The sequence below is a fragment of the Falco rusticolus genome, chromosome 4 (genome assembly GCF_015220075.1).
Source record: "Falco rusticolus isolate bFalRus1 chromosome 4, bFalRus1.pri, whole genome shotgun sequence".
Lineage (NCBI taxonomy): Eukaryota > Metazoa > Chordata > Aves > Falconiformes > Falconidae > Falco > Falco rusticolus.
In genome coordinates, this window is record NC_051190.1 from 88970373 (window position 1) to 88987283 (window position 16911).

General features: G+C 42.4%; 1 protein-coding gene across 9 annotated transcripts in view; it reads right to left on the reverse strand.

Moving 5' to 3' along the window:
• The window catches only part of TNS3 (tensin 3), a 235740-nt gene that overhangs the window by 59480 nt on the left and 159349 nt on the right, over positions 1-16911 (reverse strand). For all 9 annotated transcript variants that reach the window (XM_037386083.1, XM_037386084.1, XM_037386080.1 and 6 more), the window contains one exon: positions 7653-8912. In XM_037386083.1, the coding sequence (XP_037241980.1) occupies positions 7653-8912 (1260 nt within the window). The remainder of the gene's footprint in view (positions 1-7652; positions 8913-16911) is intronic.

Sequence of the window (16911 nt, forward strand, 5' to 3'; positions counted from 1 at the left end):
CTTATAACCCATAAGACTAACAAGCAAACGAAAAGGTCTAAACTCTACCCCCAAACCCAAGCAGGCCATTAAACTCGTCCACATAGGACGCGGCAGCTCTGCAGGCCTGGCCGCGTTGGCTGCTTAGTCTTTTCACACCGTGCCAGCCCTGGGCAGCAAGCCCGTGGCAAAACACAGAGGGGTATCTCCAAACATGTACCGAGGTGTCCTAAGGATGCTACACTCACGCCCCCATCCTGGCAGTCACAGGACTGAAAAAAATCTGTACATGACAAATTGATTAAAAGTTATTGCACTGCTAAATGTTAACTAAAATTCCATTTTTAACTTTATCTTAAAAACTAATGTAACTACGTTTAGCTTTGTTTAAAAGACAGACTCTAATTAAAACTCTCCTAACATCAAAAGCTCAGTTTTTAACTTTAGTTTAGCTGAAAACTCCATTTAAATTTACTGTTAAACACTGTAAAATTAACTCCAAGTCAGGTACCGAAATCTTCCTGTGTGACGGAAACAACGACAGGTTTTGTAGTGTACTGTTACTACGTGCAAGTAAGGCACATGAGGACTTGGGCCAGCTTTGCTCTCCCTCCCGTCACTTTACAACTTACTTCAGACAGACTGGGTTTGCTGTCCCACAGAACACCACCGAGTGAATGGGAACATCTGGAACAGTTCAATGCTTTTAAAAATTACTATTTAATAAAGGTATGCAAAAAGGATTTCTTCCTCTCTCCTTTGTCTGCGGATACACTGTAGCATGATTTATGATACTGTAATTTGGATCATCTTCAAAGATTTATTTTCGATAGAGGATAGATCTCTGAAGATGTTCCAGACACTTGTAATCAGATGTTTAGCCACCTCATTTTTATTCATTTTACAGGTTGGGATTTTTTTGAGGGAGGGAAGATGGCTTTGTTTAATGCTTAATTCTTCACTGCGCTGATAAAACTGTATGAACTCCACACAAAACGTAAGGCTGTGGGAGTCATGTGTCTGTGTTCTCTCCACCATATCAGGTGGCCTAAGGATGTTTTAAGACAATATTTTCAAATACAGTAACTCATGCATGAAGAAGAATTATAATTAGCTGAAAGTAACAATATAATTTTAACCTTATGGAAAATACAGAACCTCTGTAAATGCTGGCCTGTTCGGACAGACACACACCTCTTGGTCACAGCGATGGGAACAGGCTGCACCAAATGTCGAATACACGTGTGCATGTGCTTTGCCTTAGTTTGACTGCTTCATTCTTCAACTGCTTCTAACATTTTTCTGAAAATGTAAACTTCAACACTTTAAGAGTGAAAAGGTGAGGAGCGGGGATGAGACATGGCTGACAGTAAGACAGTAATAGTAGGTCTTACTCAAAGTGGGTAGAAGTCTTTTTATCCTCTATGTTTATTAACAGATTCTTGCTTTTACTGTTTTCCAGGTAAAAGCAAAACATGGTTTTAGCTTTCCTTCTCTACCCAATAAGCATAGGCTTTGTGATAAAAGATGGCTGGTTTGAGGAAATACGTCTTACAAATGATCTTTGATAGTAAACCCAGGTTATGTGTTATTAAGCCTGAAAGAACAGACGTAGAGGGAAGTAAAGGGGGAACATAAAGCTGCAGAGAAAAGCCTACATACACATGAAAATCTCAAGCTACAAACTTTCCTGTTATTTAAAATCAAGCACTACTGCAGCACTGTGTTACCAGTAAATGGCAGCTTCATCCGCTACCAGAAACTCATCTCTGGGTGACTTGGCTCATGTAAAAGGCAAAAGAATGGGAAATCTTAATATACTGTGCACCGATTCACCTCCGACAGGCAACACACGTAGTGCTGAAGGAGAAAAGACGTCGTCAGCCACTGTGCTACATGGTCCATATAACACAACCTAGAGCAAAAAGGAATTCAAGGCTCACTGTCTGCTTCTTCCTATTCTCCAAAACACTGAGCACTTAACCCAAGGCATAATTTTGGACAGAACCTAGAACTCTATTGCATGGGCAGTCAGTGCTTTGTGCCATGTTAGCCTACGTCGAGTGTACACGTGTGTGAAATCCCCTAGGAAGAAGTGTGACAGGAGAGGTAGGTGCCTATCTGTCCATTGGTGCAGAAACACAAGCAAAGAGAGGTAAGAACCACCACAGCGTACATCCCAGCCAGGACACACAGCTTTCATTCTTACACTCATTCTTTCAGCTTTGCAGGGCACTGGGAACACGTGCCTGCCTTCTTAAGGCAAGGCCTTCCGCCCACGCAGGCAGGTTACCAGGTAAGCCCACCACCCGCCCCCTCACCTCGCAGCCAGGCACAGGCACAAGTGCACCACGGCAATCCCACTCATCCCCAGCACCGTGTGCACGCTCGCCCTGAGTACCCCTGCCATCCCTCCAGCCCCGAGCCCCTCAGCCCTGCTCTGCCAGCCCCTCCATCGCCAGCCAGGTCCCCCTCCTGACATACGTGTTGGCTCATGGAGTGTTGAAGTCACCGGGTGCAGAGCTCCCCCTAAAACCTGCCTGTGTGAGACCAACCATTGCTCACCAGTGAAGGACCGCTGCTTTGGTTATCCCTTACCCATAGCCACCTCCTCAGCCCCACAACAACCAGCACTGGTCTGCCTATAGGTTCCACCTCCCGCGCTGCATAGTTCCAACAGCTCATTAACTGCCTTGGAGAATCTCCTGCTTATCCTCATTCTACGAGCCTACTCCAGGGTAAACCACACCAGCAGGCCTGCGCTCTGTTACCACAAACTGACAATGAACGATGACATACTGTTGTTCTTTTAAGGGATTATTTAGCTTATATTATAAGGTTTTCTTTTCTTTCTAATACAGCATGTATTTTAGCCTTTCACTGCAAGTATGCCGAGTACTTCAGCTTTACTACACATGTACACGCTTGTGCAGGGGAATGGAGACAAACTGAACTGATGCTTCAGCTGTGCACTGTGGAGGGAAAGTAACATTAAAGTCTGAAGAGGAACTTTCCATGACATTACACATTAATTCGTTCCCACACCTGTAGGGAATAGGCTTTTGACTTTAACAAACCACAGTGAGTTATGTTTTTATCCAATTTACTGTTTAACGCTTAACCCCAGTGAGTACAGAGGGTATTTGTTGCTAGTTATTAATCCCAGTACTGACTCACTAATTCGCAATAGGAGTATGAAGACAACAGACTTTTTAAGCGCTTGGGTCTGTACACTGACACTCTGAGCATCTGACAGACCTGCATACCCCTAGGGCCGCTTTCTCCACCTCTCCCCACACAGACACCGCACGCCTATGGTCGCCAAAGGCAAGCAAACCGTCAACAATGTTTGAAAAAGGAAGGGAACTAACAAAGAGTATTTCCTTATTTCTTGAACTTTAGGCTTGCTGCTTCTTTTCCCAACCACAGTCAACATAGACTAATTCTGCTGTTTCAATTTATCTACATATGTTCTCATACAGCTGAGGCCTGGGAACTGGTAGGGGCTTTGCAAACAGCAGGTTACTTTGCCAGTGTTCTGTTACCTGCCCTAGCAGAGTATCATAATGTTTGGACTACGCTTCTGGATTTACTCCTTTGAAGTGCCAGGCAGAGTTTGAAAGAACCTGTATCAGAACATCTGCGTTTTATGCTCAGAACTATGACCATCATCTGGATTCAGATGAGACATGAAACGATACTCCTACTCCTGTTGCTTCCATCTGACCATCCCAATTCCCAATCTTTCCTCGCAGCTAGAATGCTCCCTTTCCAACAGATGATGTATCGAGGGGAAAACATTCCAGGTCTTCCTCATTCTTAACATTCATTCAGTCAAACTGCTTTTTCCCCTTGTTCTCTGTGCACACCACGCGTAAATGATTCCGTATACTGTAGCAGCGCAAATCTAGATATGTAAATAAATAAACCCTGCAGCATTTCGAACATCAGTATGTGCTGGTGACCTCCTAATCTCAAGCAGGGGTGGCAGCACGCCACATATACGTATTGTTTTACCTTTGGAACCACAGGTTTAAAACCACAGTTTTAAAATCAAGCTCTTACTAGTTCTCTGGGACCAGTCTGCTGCATTTGAATTGCATTAGACTGAACATAAAATTGCACTGTTAATCACAATTAACATACCCAAAGGGTTCAAAGGGCAGGCAAGGAGCTCAACACATCTAAACTTGCTGCTTATCACTAAAGAGCAAGGCACATGACCTTCACACAAGGGAAACTTCTCAAGACACTATCTACATTAACCACAAGTAGTGTTTTCTCTAAAGACCTTTAGGGCACTCAAATGTACTCAGATGCCTAAAGGCCCTGACTAAATTAAAATATCTAAATCCTTATTATTCCAGCTCTCTGCATCTTCTACCAGAAGGTGCCATCCTCTGAAGTAGTAGTTGCTGAAAATGATGGTGCTTTAGCTTACACCCCCAGAAGTGTAAACTAATAATGCCTCCCCACACCCCACCAAATGACCCATTCAGTTTTGCTGCCTTTGATGCAATGGACTGTAACCTCTCAACAAGAACCACCACAAACAGATTCCAGCTGGGAATATCCAACACAGTTTTATACTAGCACCCTGTTTCAAAGAGACTACTAAGGCTAGAAGATGCTAACAAGCTAAACAACACTGGCAGCACAAGGCCCTGAAAAAAGGATGGTAATATGAAGAGAAAGCACTTTAAGGGCTAGACTTTTAAAGGATATTTTCCTAAACATGAATATCCTAAGTCACTATAAATATTATTACAATGAGGCCCATAAATCTCAATGGCATAAGCCAAGACTAGAGGCCAACATAAGCCTCCAGTCATGCATCCTATATTCTGGATTCCACATGTTTTAGGGTCTCTACAGTGCTTAAATTCTAGACACAGTTCATTCATTTTGGGCCTTAAAAAAGCAAGGGTAACTCTTTACTTGCCACCTTCCTCCTCAAGTCTCATGCCAATGAAAGGCTCTGGGAGAACTTCAAAAGAATCTGGCTTCAGGACAGTAAGAGTGTGAATGGAGTAAGTACTTCCTCCCAGAAAAAAATTAAGAAAAGACTTAAAAGACCCAAACACCAGTTGATTCATTCCCTGACTCTCCCTTAAATAATCAGCTTTCTTGCCAGACAAGGTATGCCCAGTATGCCGAAATAAAATGTTTACAAAGTATCAGATGGCACTCCTGCTGCAAGCTCCTGATTAAAATGAAAAGCATGTTGGGGATCTCACCAATATCCATAAACAGCTGAAGGGAGGGCGAAGAGCACAGAGCCAGGCTCTCTTCAGTGGTGCCTAGTGCCAGGACCACAGGCAGTGGGCACAAACCGAAACACAGGAGGTTCCTTCCGAACATCAGGAAACAACTTTGATGCTGCGAGGGTGACTGAGCACTGGCACAGGTTGTCCAGATTGGTGGCTGTAGATAGGAGATAGTCAAAAGCCATCTGGACATGGATCTGGGCAACTGGCTGCAGGTGGCCCTGCCTGAGCAGGGGCGCTGGATCAGATAACCCTCAGAGGTCCTTTCCAACCTCAACCACTCTGTGATTTCAGTAGAAATGTGAGTGTCGCTTTGGAGCAGAGAGAGAGGATATGCGGAAAAAAATCAAACGTCAGAAACAGAGATGCCGTTGATCCCAATTAGCACTTTCAGCATAAAAATTGTGCTTACCACCTCCCTTTCAGAGACATAGACCTTTATGTCTAAACACATCCATTGAAGAGGTCTTTTACAGACTTGAATTGGAAGTGAATTCAGAATCAGTACACAAAGTTGTGTTTGAAGTTCAGTATGATATAAACATCCTGTAAGGATTTCTGAGAGAGAGGTTTAGAAAATAAATGGAAAAAATATCAACCCTACTTTTCCCTTGCACAGGCTGATGAAGCACTGCCTTGCCACAGGCAAGGGCATCACAACAAGTGAAGGAGCTTCCTGACTTTTAAACTCTTCCCTCTTTCATACTGTGCCCTGTCGCCTCCCTAGAATTACCCAGGATTCTAAATGCTGTTTGTATATTCATATTTAATTCCAAATTAATCGCTTTCTTCAAAACAAATCCTCTTCCAGAACACGCCCAAAGGACTGATATTCCCACCAGCTGTCATCAGGGCAGGAAGCTTACCTGCGTTACCAGACGTTATAAATGGAAGGGAACTGACAGCGACTCCTACTTCCTTTGGGAGATGACCAGAATTTGTGAGAAAAATTCAAACATCTCTTTTCAGATTCACACATTTAAATACAGAATTGTAAAACGTGCCTTATTCTAAACGACAATTTTATCACCTTCACTAGCTTTACTGTATACCAAAGAGAAGAGTTCTCTCCTGCTGGAAAAATCTCATTTTCAATTTGTTCATCAACTAATCATTTGGAAAGACTTGAGAGAATTACAAACTAATGCATTTAATCCTGTAAGAGCCATGAAACGTGAAACCATGTATTAAAAACAGACAGTGAGGCAGCTCACATATATTCATCATGGATTTCTGGATTTCTTTAGTCCTCAGTTACCCTCCTCAACACATAATGGTGATTTCACCTTCTCTGTAAGAATCACCATCCTCAATCACGTTAAGCCAGCACATTAATGGAAACCACACACTAGTTAGGCACAGTCGTCATCAAAGGGCTTGGCACACCCAACTGGGCTGGAGCTGAAGCAGCTCTTTTGTGTCCCCTGAGGCAACAGACACGCGTGCTGGCATGCTGGCCGACACAGGCTCAAATCTTGGAGACGCGAGCAAGTCTTTCACCGCACCAAGACTGGAGGCAGGGAAAAGAAAGAGAGGAAGAGGGAAGGGAGGGAAGGAAGGGAAAGGGATACATTCTGCCAGAGGAATTAGACCACACAGAATTTTCAAACATGACAGAATAGCAAGAGCTTGTTTTCCGCAAATTTTAGCTACAGCATTAATGAAAGGTTTCAGTGGACTTGGGAAAAGACAGACTACTAACCCTTTTGCAAAGCTGCTAGTTCTAGTAGCATTACTCAGGCAATACAGTCAGCAAGTGTTTGCTGCTTATTTAATTTCACCAGTTGATTTCTGCAATCACATCAAAGCCAGAGATAAGAGGCAAGCACTGTGAGTTCTGAATTTTTAACCAGAAAAACAGTTTCAGAAAGAGTATGTTTGAAAATACTTTGCCGGCAAAGCTCACATTATTTATGAACATGCTGCACAGAAATGTAATGCTGGTAGCATTACACTAAGTTTGAAGATAAAATTGCAGAGCTTTTTCTCCTACTTTTAAGTGGTAACCGTGAAAATGAAATTGTAACAATAAAAAGCATATAATCATAAATCGCAAGTCATTTCACTACAGATGCCTTCTAAAAATGTCTCAATGTAGGAATTTTGTTCCCTTAACATGCGAACTTACAACAGCCAAAAATCCCAACTGATGATCTGTAACAGGTAAGAATTTGCTGAACAGTACATTTTTCAAGCAAAAAAACCAAGTACCTGCAAAATTTACTTATTTTACATTAGTTGGATTCCATAATTTCTTGGACGGTTATGTAATGAGGGTATCACAAACTAATCCCTTGATGATCATCCTGGAAGTGGTAAGTCATGGCCTGAGGTCCTGCTGTACCATATGCAGAATACACAAGTGCTAGGAAAAGCATTATTTCAGAAAGCATTACAGCAGCTTACCATGCCAGGCAGGATTCCTCTTTGTGACCTCCAATTTGTCATGGAAGCCAGGACTCCTGCCATGCCCTTCCACTTCTACATCAAGGCTGGTGAAGCCATTTACTTGATTTCTGTCCCTGGTGACAGCGTTAATGCGGGTCGGGATAGGTTCAAATGTAGGGTCTAACTCCAAGATCAGCCTGTTCAGTTGTTCAATGGACTGATCAATATCCAAAGTTGGAGAAGCTGCCAAGTCCCCCACATTCTGTCCTTGATCCAGACTGTTTGTGTCCCTCTGAGGCACTGGCCTTGACTGAAAACCCTCCGCACTGGCATGTTCTGCTGCTTCTGCAGCACCTGACACGCTTCCTAGACCTCTCTGCACAGCATCTCTGCTGCTGGAGCCACGTGTTGGCGTGTCCGGGACTCGGGACTGGCTCTGGACACTGGCTGAATTCTCCACAGTGTTATGAATGCCAACCCTCATTTCATTCTCTGGGGTAAAACCATACTGGTGAGCAGTGACCATCTGCTGCTGGCGTACCCAGGTCTGAGTAGAGTAGTTACTTGGGCCGTAGGCTTGAGGCTGGGATGAGACAGAAGGATTCCGCTGCAATTGCCGAGCTGACTTTGCCTCAGTGCTTCCAAACGACCTCTCGTAGAGGGGATCCACACCAATGCCCAGGTCTGGGGCAAAAGCATTGTGATGCTCTTCCCCAGCATTACTTCCAAAGCCGTCTGAAAGAAGCGAGTTCTGACTGCTCTTGTGGCAGTTGAAGTTCCCCAGGTGGGTGGAATGCTGCCCTTCTGAGGAAGACAAAGTCCCAATGCTGTCCACGCTGTGAAGGTCATGATTAGGCATTTCGTCATCCAAAATATCAGTCTCCCTGTCCTTCAGTTTGGTGTCTCCATTCACATGAACTTGAGCTGGCACGATGTGGTGAGTCCCACTGTACTTGGTTCGAGCATCAGTCATATCCTTGGTGGTGTTGACAGAATCCTCCAGACCGAAGCCACTAAGTAGCTGGTCCAGTTCTGCCTTCTCCTGGGGGCTCAGAGCCCGTTTGACTCCTGGCACAAGGCGCTCCTCAGTCTTGTCTGTCCTGATGGAAGCTGTCGAGTGGCCTGAATCACTGCTGACAGACAGAGTGTGATCACTGTGATCAGGACTGCCGGTCATGGGAACACCCTGAGCAACACCAGGGATACTGCTGTCTGAAGAGCTCTTCTTCCTCACTTTCGCATACAGACTGCCATCAATGGGACCTTGGGTGTGCAGCACTGTGAAGAGATAAGTAACAAGGAAAGGGAGAGAAAAGGGCAAGGCATTATATAAGGTGGCGTTGTCCCACACGACAGAAATACTGCTATCAGTAATGGTATTATCTCAGCAAAACTAAATTGGCTCTACAAACACAGCACCAACCAATGGCATTACCTTCTTCCATTCTGCATTTCAATTTATAACAGTTTTCTTGATGGAAATATCACGTGCCATTCATAGCTCAAGACCAAATACCCTTCCTCTCTTTTTATGCTGTTTCAAATGCATGTTTATGACTCCACGAACTCTTCATACTAATTCGAACACTTACACTATTACAATGCTAGACATTTGAGAGGCTGCCACCACGCATTTCATCCCGAGCAAGAACAGTAGGAACCTACCAGCAATACTCGCCTTGAACACCTATTGCGCAATCAGTTCATCCATTTCTACTTGATGGGCTCTAACTACACTGCAAAGAATCATTTACTCCTGTTTTTGGTGGTACAAGATAAAAAACAGACTTTCAATCAGAGCTGCAGTCCTTGGAACATAAGTAAGGCCTCTTCACAAAAGACACACATGAGGAAATGTTAAGACTATGAAATTTCTGCATCTGTGTGGAGGATCTGGTATGCGCTTCGCTTTTCAATTTTAATAAGCAAGGTCATAATCCCTTACAAATCAGAATGTAGCTCCTTCAAGAATCAGAATGTAACTCCTTCCCCAGCAGTGATGGGAAGATCCTAACTTTATTTCTGATCCCTGAGATACTGACTCAACTAAAGTTTATGAATAACCATTCATAATAGATACGGGCTAGAACTTTCTGTTTGGAACATCTTTGGAAAATACCACACTTTCGCAGGAAAATGCATCTTGTAAGTTTACTAAGGCTGGGTGTTGAGAACAGACACGCTCCTGCTGCCAGCCGCACGAGCACAGCTTGCCACACATCACTGACACCAGCTACGCGCGGAGGAGCTGGGTGAGCCCAGCTTTACCGTCCCACAGCCCCGTGAACTCCCGTGGGGGGCTTCACTGAGATGAATGTATCGCTTTTGATCACAGAACTGTTACTGGCATCCATGAACCTTCTCACCATCTTGAGGCAAGCATCCTGTATTTTTTAACCTGATACACTGATTTTCTTTCATGCTGCAGCCACCAGCTCATCTTAGTTACTTCTTTTCAATAACCAACAAAAGTGAATGTGAAGCATGCAGCAGAAAGAGAAGAGAATCATAGCTAGAGACTAAAATCTCTGCCTTGGAACTGTCTCCTCCGTACATACCTCTACCTGTTTTATCACATATGTGATAAATTTAGATATTATGCTTTACTGTTAACAGGAACACATAAAATATATACTGAACAGTTACACATACAAAATACATATATAAAGGATAACTGTTGAAAAAAAATATATCTCTTTTTTGCTGACCAGAAAAAAAACCACAACTTGAGCAGATTTTGTTTTTTTAACATACGATCAGGAAGTAAAAAATCCATTTCAGTTAAAAGTTCTACAGCGAGAATAATCTCTTTCCTGTCATTTCATACTACCAACACTAGCAATGGATAAAATCACAAAACACTGTATACGCTGATATCTCCCTGGAACATTTTAAAAGCTCAAGAGTTTATTCGAATCCAGCTTGTTTTACCCAAACCACTTTTTCCTCCCTCTGCATGTCAGGGCTTTCTAAAGCTCTCCTTGACACTACAGACCAAGGAGAAAAAAACAAAGCTGTGAGAGGCACATTCTTACTCTTTATTAGACTTGTTCATCCAACTACACCCCACACCACACAGTTTACACCAGCCTGAGGCAGAGCGTGGCTGCTGGGCTCATACCCAGTGCTGAAGATGAACATAATTATTTGTTTCTTATGAAAAGCTTTAGGAGTAAATATTTCTACTGCCTGCCAAGCCAAGACAGTAAGGTGAGTGGTTCTACTTTCACAAGATGCAATGCTCATTTACCAAAACATTTATGTTAAGCAGAAGTTTCTGAACAACTTTCCCTACCCATAGTTTGAGAATTGTTTGATAATAAGAAAAGTAGACCACAACAATTTAGGAACACGCAGATTTTTGTCAAAGGTAACCAACAGCTTAGCCTACACCTGTGGCAGTTCCAGAGCCGAAAGAACCATGGAGAGCCCAATGCATTTCAACATCAACTCTACCACACATTTTAAAAAGATACTTAAAATGGCATCGTGATCATGAAGCTTCTGAACTAGAAAGCTTTCCTAGGCTTTAGAAGAAACATTATTCAGAAGTTGTACCCATGATGGCAATGAATTCATCAGTTTATAATGGCAAGAAAAGTGGTCTGGCTGGAAAAAGCCTTCATTATGGGACACACTGCCAAGTTTCCATCAGTTAAAATACTTACACACTGGAGGTTATATGATAGGTTTAACAGATTTTAGCTGCTAATTAAAGGACAACTTTTTACCTTTTAAGGCCTAGGTACTATTACTTTTCTGATGTTGATTTTGAAAACAGCACATGCAAAAGACCAAAATACTCCTTTTCAGAACAAGCAATCAGGCTAGGGAAAAAAGAAATCAGTTCCCCTTGCCGTAGAATTTCTCTGTGGGCAAACTGTTAGAAGTCTGTTGAGGTTTATGAGGTGTAAACCCCATGGTGAAAAGAGCTGCTATGCATGAGGGTTGAATGTCTGTGTACAGTTATTAAAAAAGAGTATTCATGAAAAAAATACCATATCTAAGGAAAATACAGCCAATTGACAGCGTCTCAACCTCCTCCACGCTGCGATTTCTCCTAAGCTCTCATTACTGCTAGGACAATGAAGCACGCTTGGCACTTCATGTGGAATTATGAATACAGTTACCACAATAAATTGCAAAATAAAAATAAAAGTAAAAAAAAAACCCAAAACCCAAAAAACAAACAAAATCCCAAACATCACAGAGTAACTATTAGGTTTTTTGGGTTTTTTACTTTTCTGTGTGCTTAATTTGCAGTTTAGAAACTAGACAAGAAAACAATACAAAACTGCTTTGTTTGGAATAGTTGAATATCCTGATACAAAATACGCTTGAAGAGGTTATAGGTCTGAGCTGGAACACAGTGAAATCAACACAGGACTAGTGCACTTAACCATGAGGAAGTGTTTGTGCTGCCTTTCCTGTTACCCAGAGCCAGGTGCCATGACCCGCCAGACATGCCAGCCGGCCATCACTACCTCACACCAGGTGAAACACCCTAGTATGCAGATTTGGTTTGCCATACTGAAACTTGAAGTACAAAAGCTGTCAAATTCTCAAGTGCAGCCACAGGAGCAATGGAAAGCCTGTGTGTATCTCGCCCCAGCAGCCCCCCTGCACCAGCACACAGGGCTGCCCAAGCACCGCGGCCAGAGCATGGCCAGGACAATGGGCAGGCTGCCAGCGGGCTGCCGACCCCAGGGTCTCACACGTCTGCGCTCTGTAAGCTCCAGAGATAACCCTGTCCAACACTTCTCCCACTAATAGAAAATTATCCAATTTATTCTGCGCTTCCCAGAATTCTGAGCAACCGCACACCATCTGGGGGTCTCCCATCTGTGAGCTGTACAGCTTCTATTCTGAATAAGAGACACAAGTTCAGCTTACCAGCAGCATCCCTACTTAACAAAACAGAAAAAAAACACCCAGAAAATGAAATTTAAACAAGAAACCTACAGTCACATAAGTGGATTATGAATCTCAAGAATTGTTCATTTCCCCTCTTTATGTTTCCACTCAAAACAACGAAAGCTTTTTTAGAAAGGTGTTGGGGTTGTGGGGTTTTTTTTTTAAGTATCTGTATACACTATTTCTACATGCAAATTGGAGAACATGCAAAGAGAATTCCTTAATATATATTTAATGGTGTTAAGAATTAGCACCATTGGATATAAATACAAAACCAGCTTTCAGCAGGAAAAGGATGGGGTTTTGGTTGCTTATGACTTTTGTTTGCTGTTTACCTATGAAGTATGCAAAGCAGAGCACACAAATGCTTCCTTCCCTTGGACTTTCGATTGGCTACAACAGCTTTACAACATTCAGGAGATTGTTGGGGTTTTGTTTTGTGTTTTTCAAATTCGGAACAACTGACATTTCTTAGAGACTGTTCCTTTTCACACTGCATTTACCTGTTGGTACAAATCTTGGACTTAAACTACATCAGGATTCTGAAATGTCTTTTGAAGTATATTAAAAGAATCTTTTTTTCTGAAAAATGCAGAAGTTGAATAGCTGTCTCAACTCTCAAATGATCCCATTGCTGGCTAAGACATTTAATTAATCACTACCAAATCCCAGTTTCCATCTGAGCTACAGCTTGTAGTGAACACTAAGAAAAGATTGTAGAAAGCTTCATGTTTCTCTGAAGAGTTGGTGTTAACTGGTAAGCATCAAGGAAAGGTGTAGGAATGTTTTAGACAAGTAAAGGCTAGAGGAATTTCTTCCTCCCCTAACTTGTCATGTAGGTGAATGAAAATGTCTTTTATGCAAACAGAGCTTTTCAAAAATCCTTAAAAATATAGATCTCTATTACACTGAAGAATGGCACCTGTACTCAGTAGAAGCCTGATTGATAAATACTACTGGGAACAACAGTCCTTCTGAGACTTCTCATAGGGTTTGGCTCAGGGTGGCCCAACACAAAATTCAGCTAGAACAGAGGCAGCAAATTTGAGACAGAAAGGTGTGTGGCTAGGAGAGGAAAGCTTACCACCCCCACAAGTCTCTGCACAGAAACATCTCGCTCTCACGGGGAAACTCAGCAAATCCACTCTGAACCTTTGGCAGGAGTAACCATGGCTTTGCTATAGTATGGCCCCTGTTAAAATCTCTGAAATCTGAGATTCTCCTACAATGACTAGAACTACTTTGTATAAGCAACTGACTGTGAGCTTTCTGGGCTTCCCAGTTACTACCTGTGCTAACGAACGGCACAGCCCTGTCAAAACTGAACACTGCGGCAGAAGGGATGATGTCCACCTGCTAGCACCTGTGTGAAATATTTTGGCACCATAAAACTGGCAGCTAGGTTTTGTGGCATTCCATGTTTCACCCTGTTACCTCAGAATTGCTGGTATGTGGAATACCAGCAGACTAAAAAGCCTGAACAACCCTGGACATAAGCACGGTCTTATTCAGCATCAGCCTAACTGTTCATAAAACAAGCCTAGGAACACCACCTATCAACAGGAACTTCAAAATGAAAGGAACTAACAACTTGATATATTTTATACCCCTGGCATTATTATCTGATAAATGGAGATTATGAAAATCAGAAGGAAATGCATATACCTGAGAGGAGAACCAAGTACTCAACTGGACTACATAAGCAAACAATTTATGAGGAGTCCCAGTCCTGCACAAACTCTTTAAAAAAAAAAAAAAAAAAAAAAAAAAAAAAAAAAAAGGAAAAAATAAAAAAGTTAGCACCCAGCTATATAAAAAAGGCATTTAAGCTGCACCAAGAGAATGTAATCATAAAGCATGGGATCTTGATGTCCTACTGAAGTACCCATAGCTGAAAATACAGTCCACTGGCAAGCTTCACAAATCCCTAAGGCAATTTCTGAAAGCACCGGCAACCCAAACAGAGGTCGTGGTGGTCACAAGGAGGCTGGTGAGCCCAACAGACACTACTTGGGATATTTATGCTAGAACTGGGGAATCGTATTATGTTATCTGTCTATGAGTGAAGGAAGAACCGGAAATGCCTGGGACCCGCTGACTTTTGGCTGTGAACTTCACGGTCAGTACACCACCGCTCAACCTCACAAGAAAGCACCTGCCACTGGGGGATGAAACCATTTATTTGCATCTAGACCATTTTGCTCCAGTAAGCAACTGCAAGTTTAGAAACCTCAGAGTCACGAAAAAAATGACCATTCTGCATCATAAACAGCTAGAAAAGCATGAGACTCACAGCTAAAAAAAAAATGCAGCTGCTCCTGAGGAACCTGCATATTTCAACTTCCAGCTCCTGATCATAAAAAACCAAATTTATACTGCACATAGCAAACAAATTATTTTCAAATTTGCACAGTTGTAGGAAAGCATTCTTAGGTTAATTTTTTTCAAATTTTTATTTAATTATGACAAGCACCTACATGTAATTATCCAGTAACAATTTAAAAAATATTCTGATGTGTGATGCTGAACAGCATTAGGAATTCAGTTTTACCTCAGACTTGCATAAGATTCATCACTGCAAATCCAGTGGAAAGAATATAACTTAGTTGATGTGAAAAAAAAAAAAAAATAATTAACTCTACCTAGAATTTTTTCCCCTCCTAACTTGGTTTAAAAGGAATATGAAATGCAGTATGAGGCAAAAATCACAATTTTATTTTAAAATATAGCATTTCTGCCAGGGGAGAACTAAATACACAGCATCACACTCTGCGGACAGTCAGTCCTTACAGAGCACACGTATACATCACGCAGTTTCACACAAACGTTACACTGGGCAGCCTGAGATACGTTTCTGAACCACAGTAACCCAGAGAATACTTTAGATATGACTTATTTTAAGTGGAAACACCCACCACAAATCGATCTCCCATGACTCAATGATATCATAGTTAGAGAACACGCAAACAGTCAAAAGAAATACAAGGTTTACATTTTTATTTATGTGTGTACATACATATAAAGTACATGTATGTTCACTATGTTTTTATATATAAGCTCTCTATATAACTATACATATATGAAAACTGTATACATAAAAACCCACCTATGTAGATGTGGTTTGTTTGTTCTTAAAACCAGGACAAATTAACAACTCAAATGCTATAAACCTTCCAAACACATGGTTTCAAAGTTGTTGTTCTCATTTTAGGTACCATCTTAATTTCATATTCTGCGTTTTTCACACTCACATATTTGGAACACCTCTGCGCTAGGACTTTTGGACTTCACTTTGCTCTTTCACACATTTCCTCCCCAAATGCGATAACCAGCTTCACTGCAAAAGCAAAGCTACGCATACAGACAAGGGGACATTTTTGATCGAGGAAAATGAGAAAACTTATTAGAAATGCAAAACGTTATTCTGTGCACCCTGCTAAGGAACTGCACTGCAGAGGTCTCCTGCGCTCCATACCCCACCCCGATGCGCAGCTCCGTCCTGCTCTCACTTTTTCCGAGGAAGCAACACTCTCTAAAAGGCGGGAGTAACGCAGCTGTCAAAAGCCCAGGGAAGCTCGCAACAGGGGAGACCAAAGTAATGCTGGAATTCAGTTATCCAGACGGCAGGGGCCCGCTTTCTTTCAGCCTGACCTCCCTTCCCAGGATCTGTTCCAGCTCCCCAAGCTGCCCAGGCTGAAGCCCAACAGAATTCCCACCCTGAATCTGAATTACACACCCCCCCACTACCAGGGGCTCTCTTACAAAGGAAAGCCTCAGAGCAAAGGCTATGCATGTAGTTTCGCTCCCATACATAATACACAAAGAGGAACTTATATAAAAATTTCCAGCTGAAATACCAGCACATACCAAATTCAGTGGCTTCCTTCCAAGTCGCTGTTTCCTGGCACTTCCCTCCTCAAAATCCAAACACCCAAAGGCAGGCTCAAGAGTTAAAAAGAGGTTTCAGTCTTTCAGCCTTTTGACTTGTCCCCACAGCTACTCCCTGTCCATTCACGGCTTGTGAAAACACATACAAATGCAAGCCAGCTAGGTAAACACCAACACACCGATCCAGCAAGAGCCGTCCTGACCCACTCCACCTGAACAAAAAGGAGGTTGCACATACACAAACCTTTGCACACTGTACCCTTGTTCATGTTACAGCAGGAAACATTACAGGAGATGTGGATTATTTTTGTTCAACCTCATAAATAAATATTTCTACCTTCAGGCAAACCTGGACAAGTCCAGAGCTGCATTCCTTCAAAGTTAAATCTTTTTATGTGTGCTTCTCTTTTCCTTTCTCCCTCTCTGACAAATACAGGCCCTCATTCCTTGCGAACTCTTCCCACAGAATTCCTAT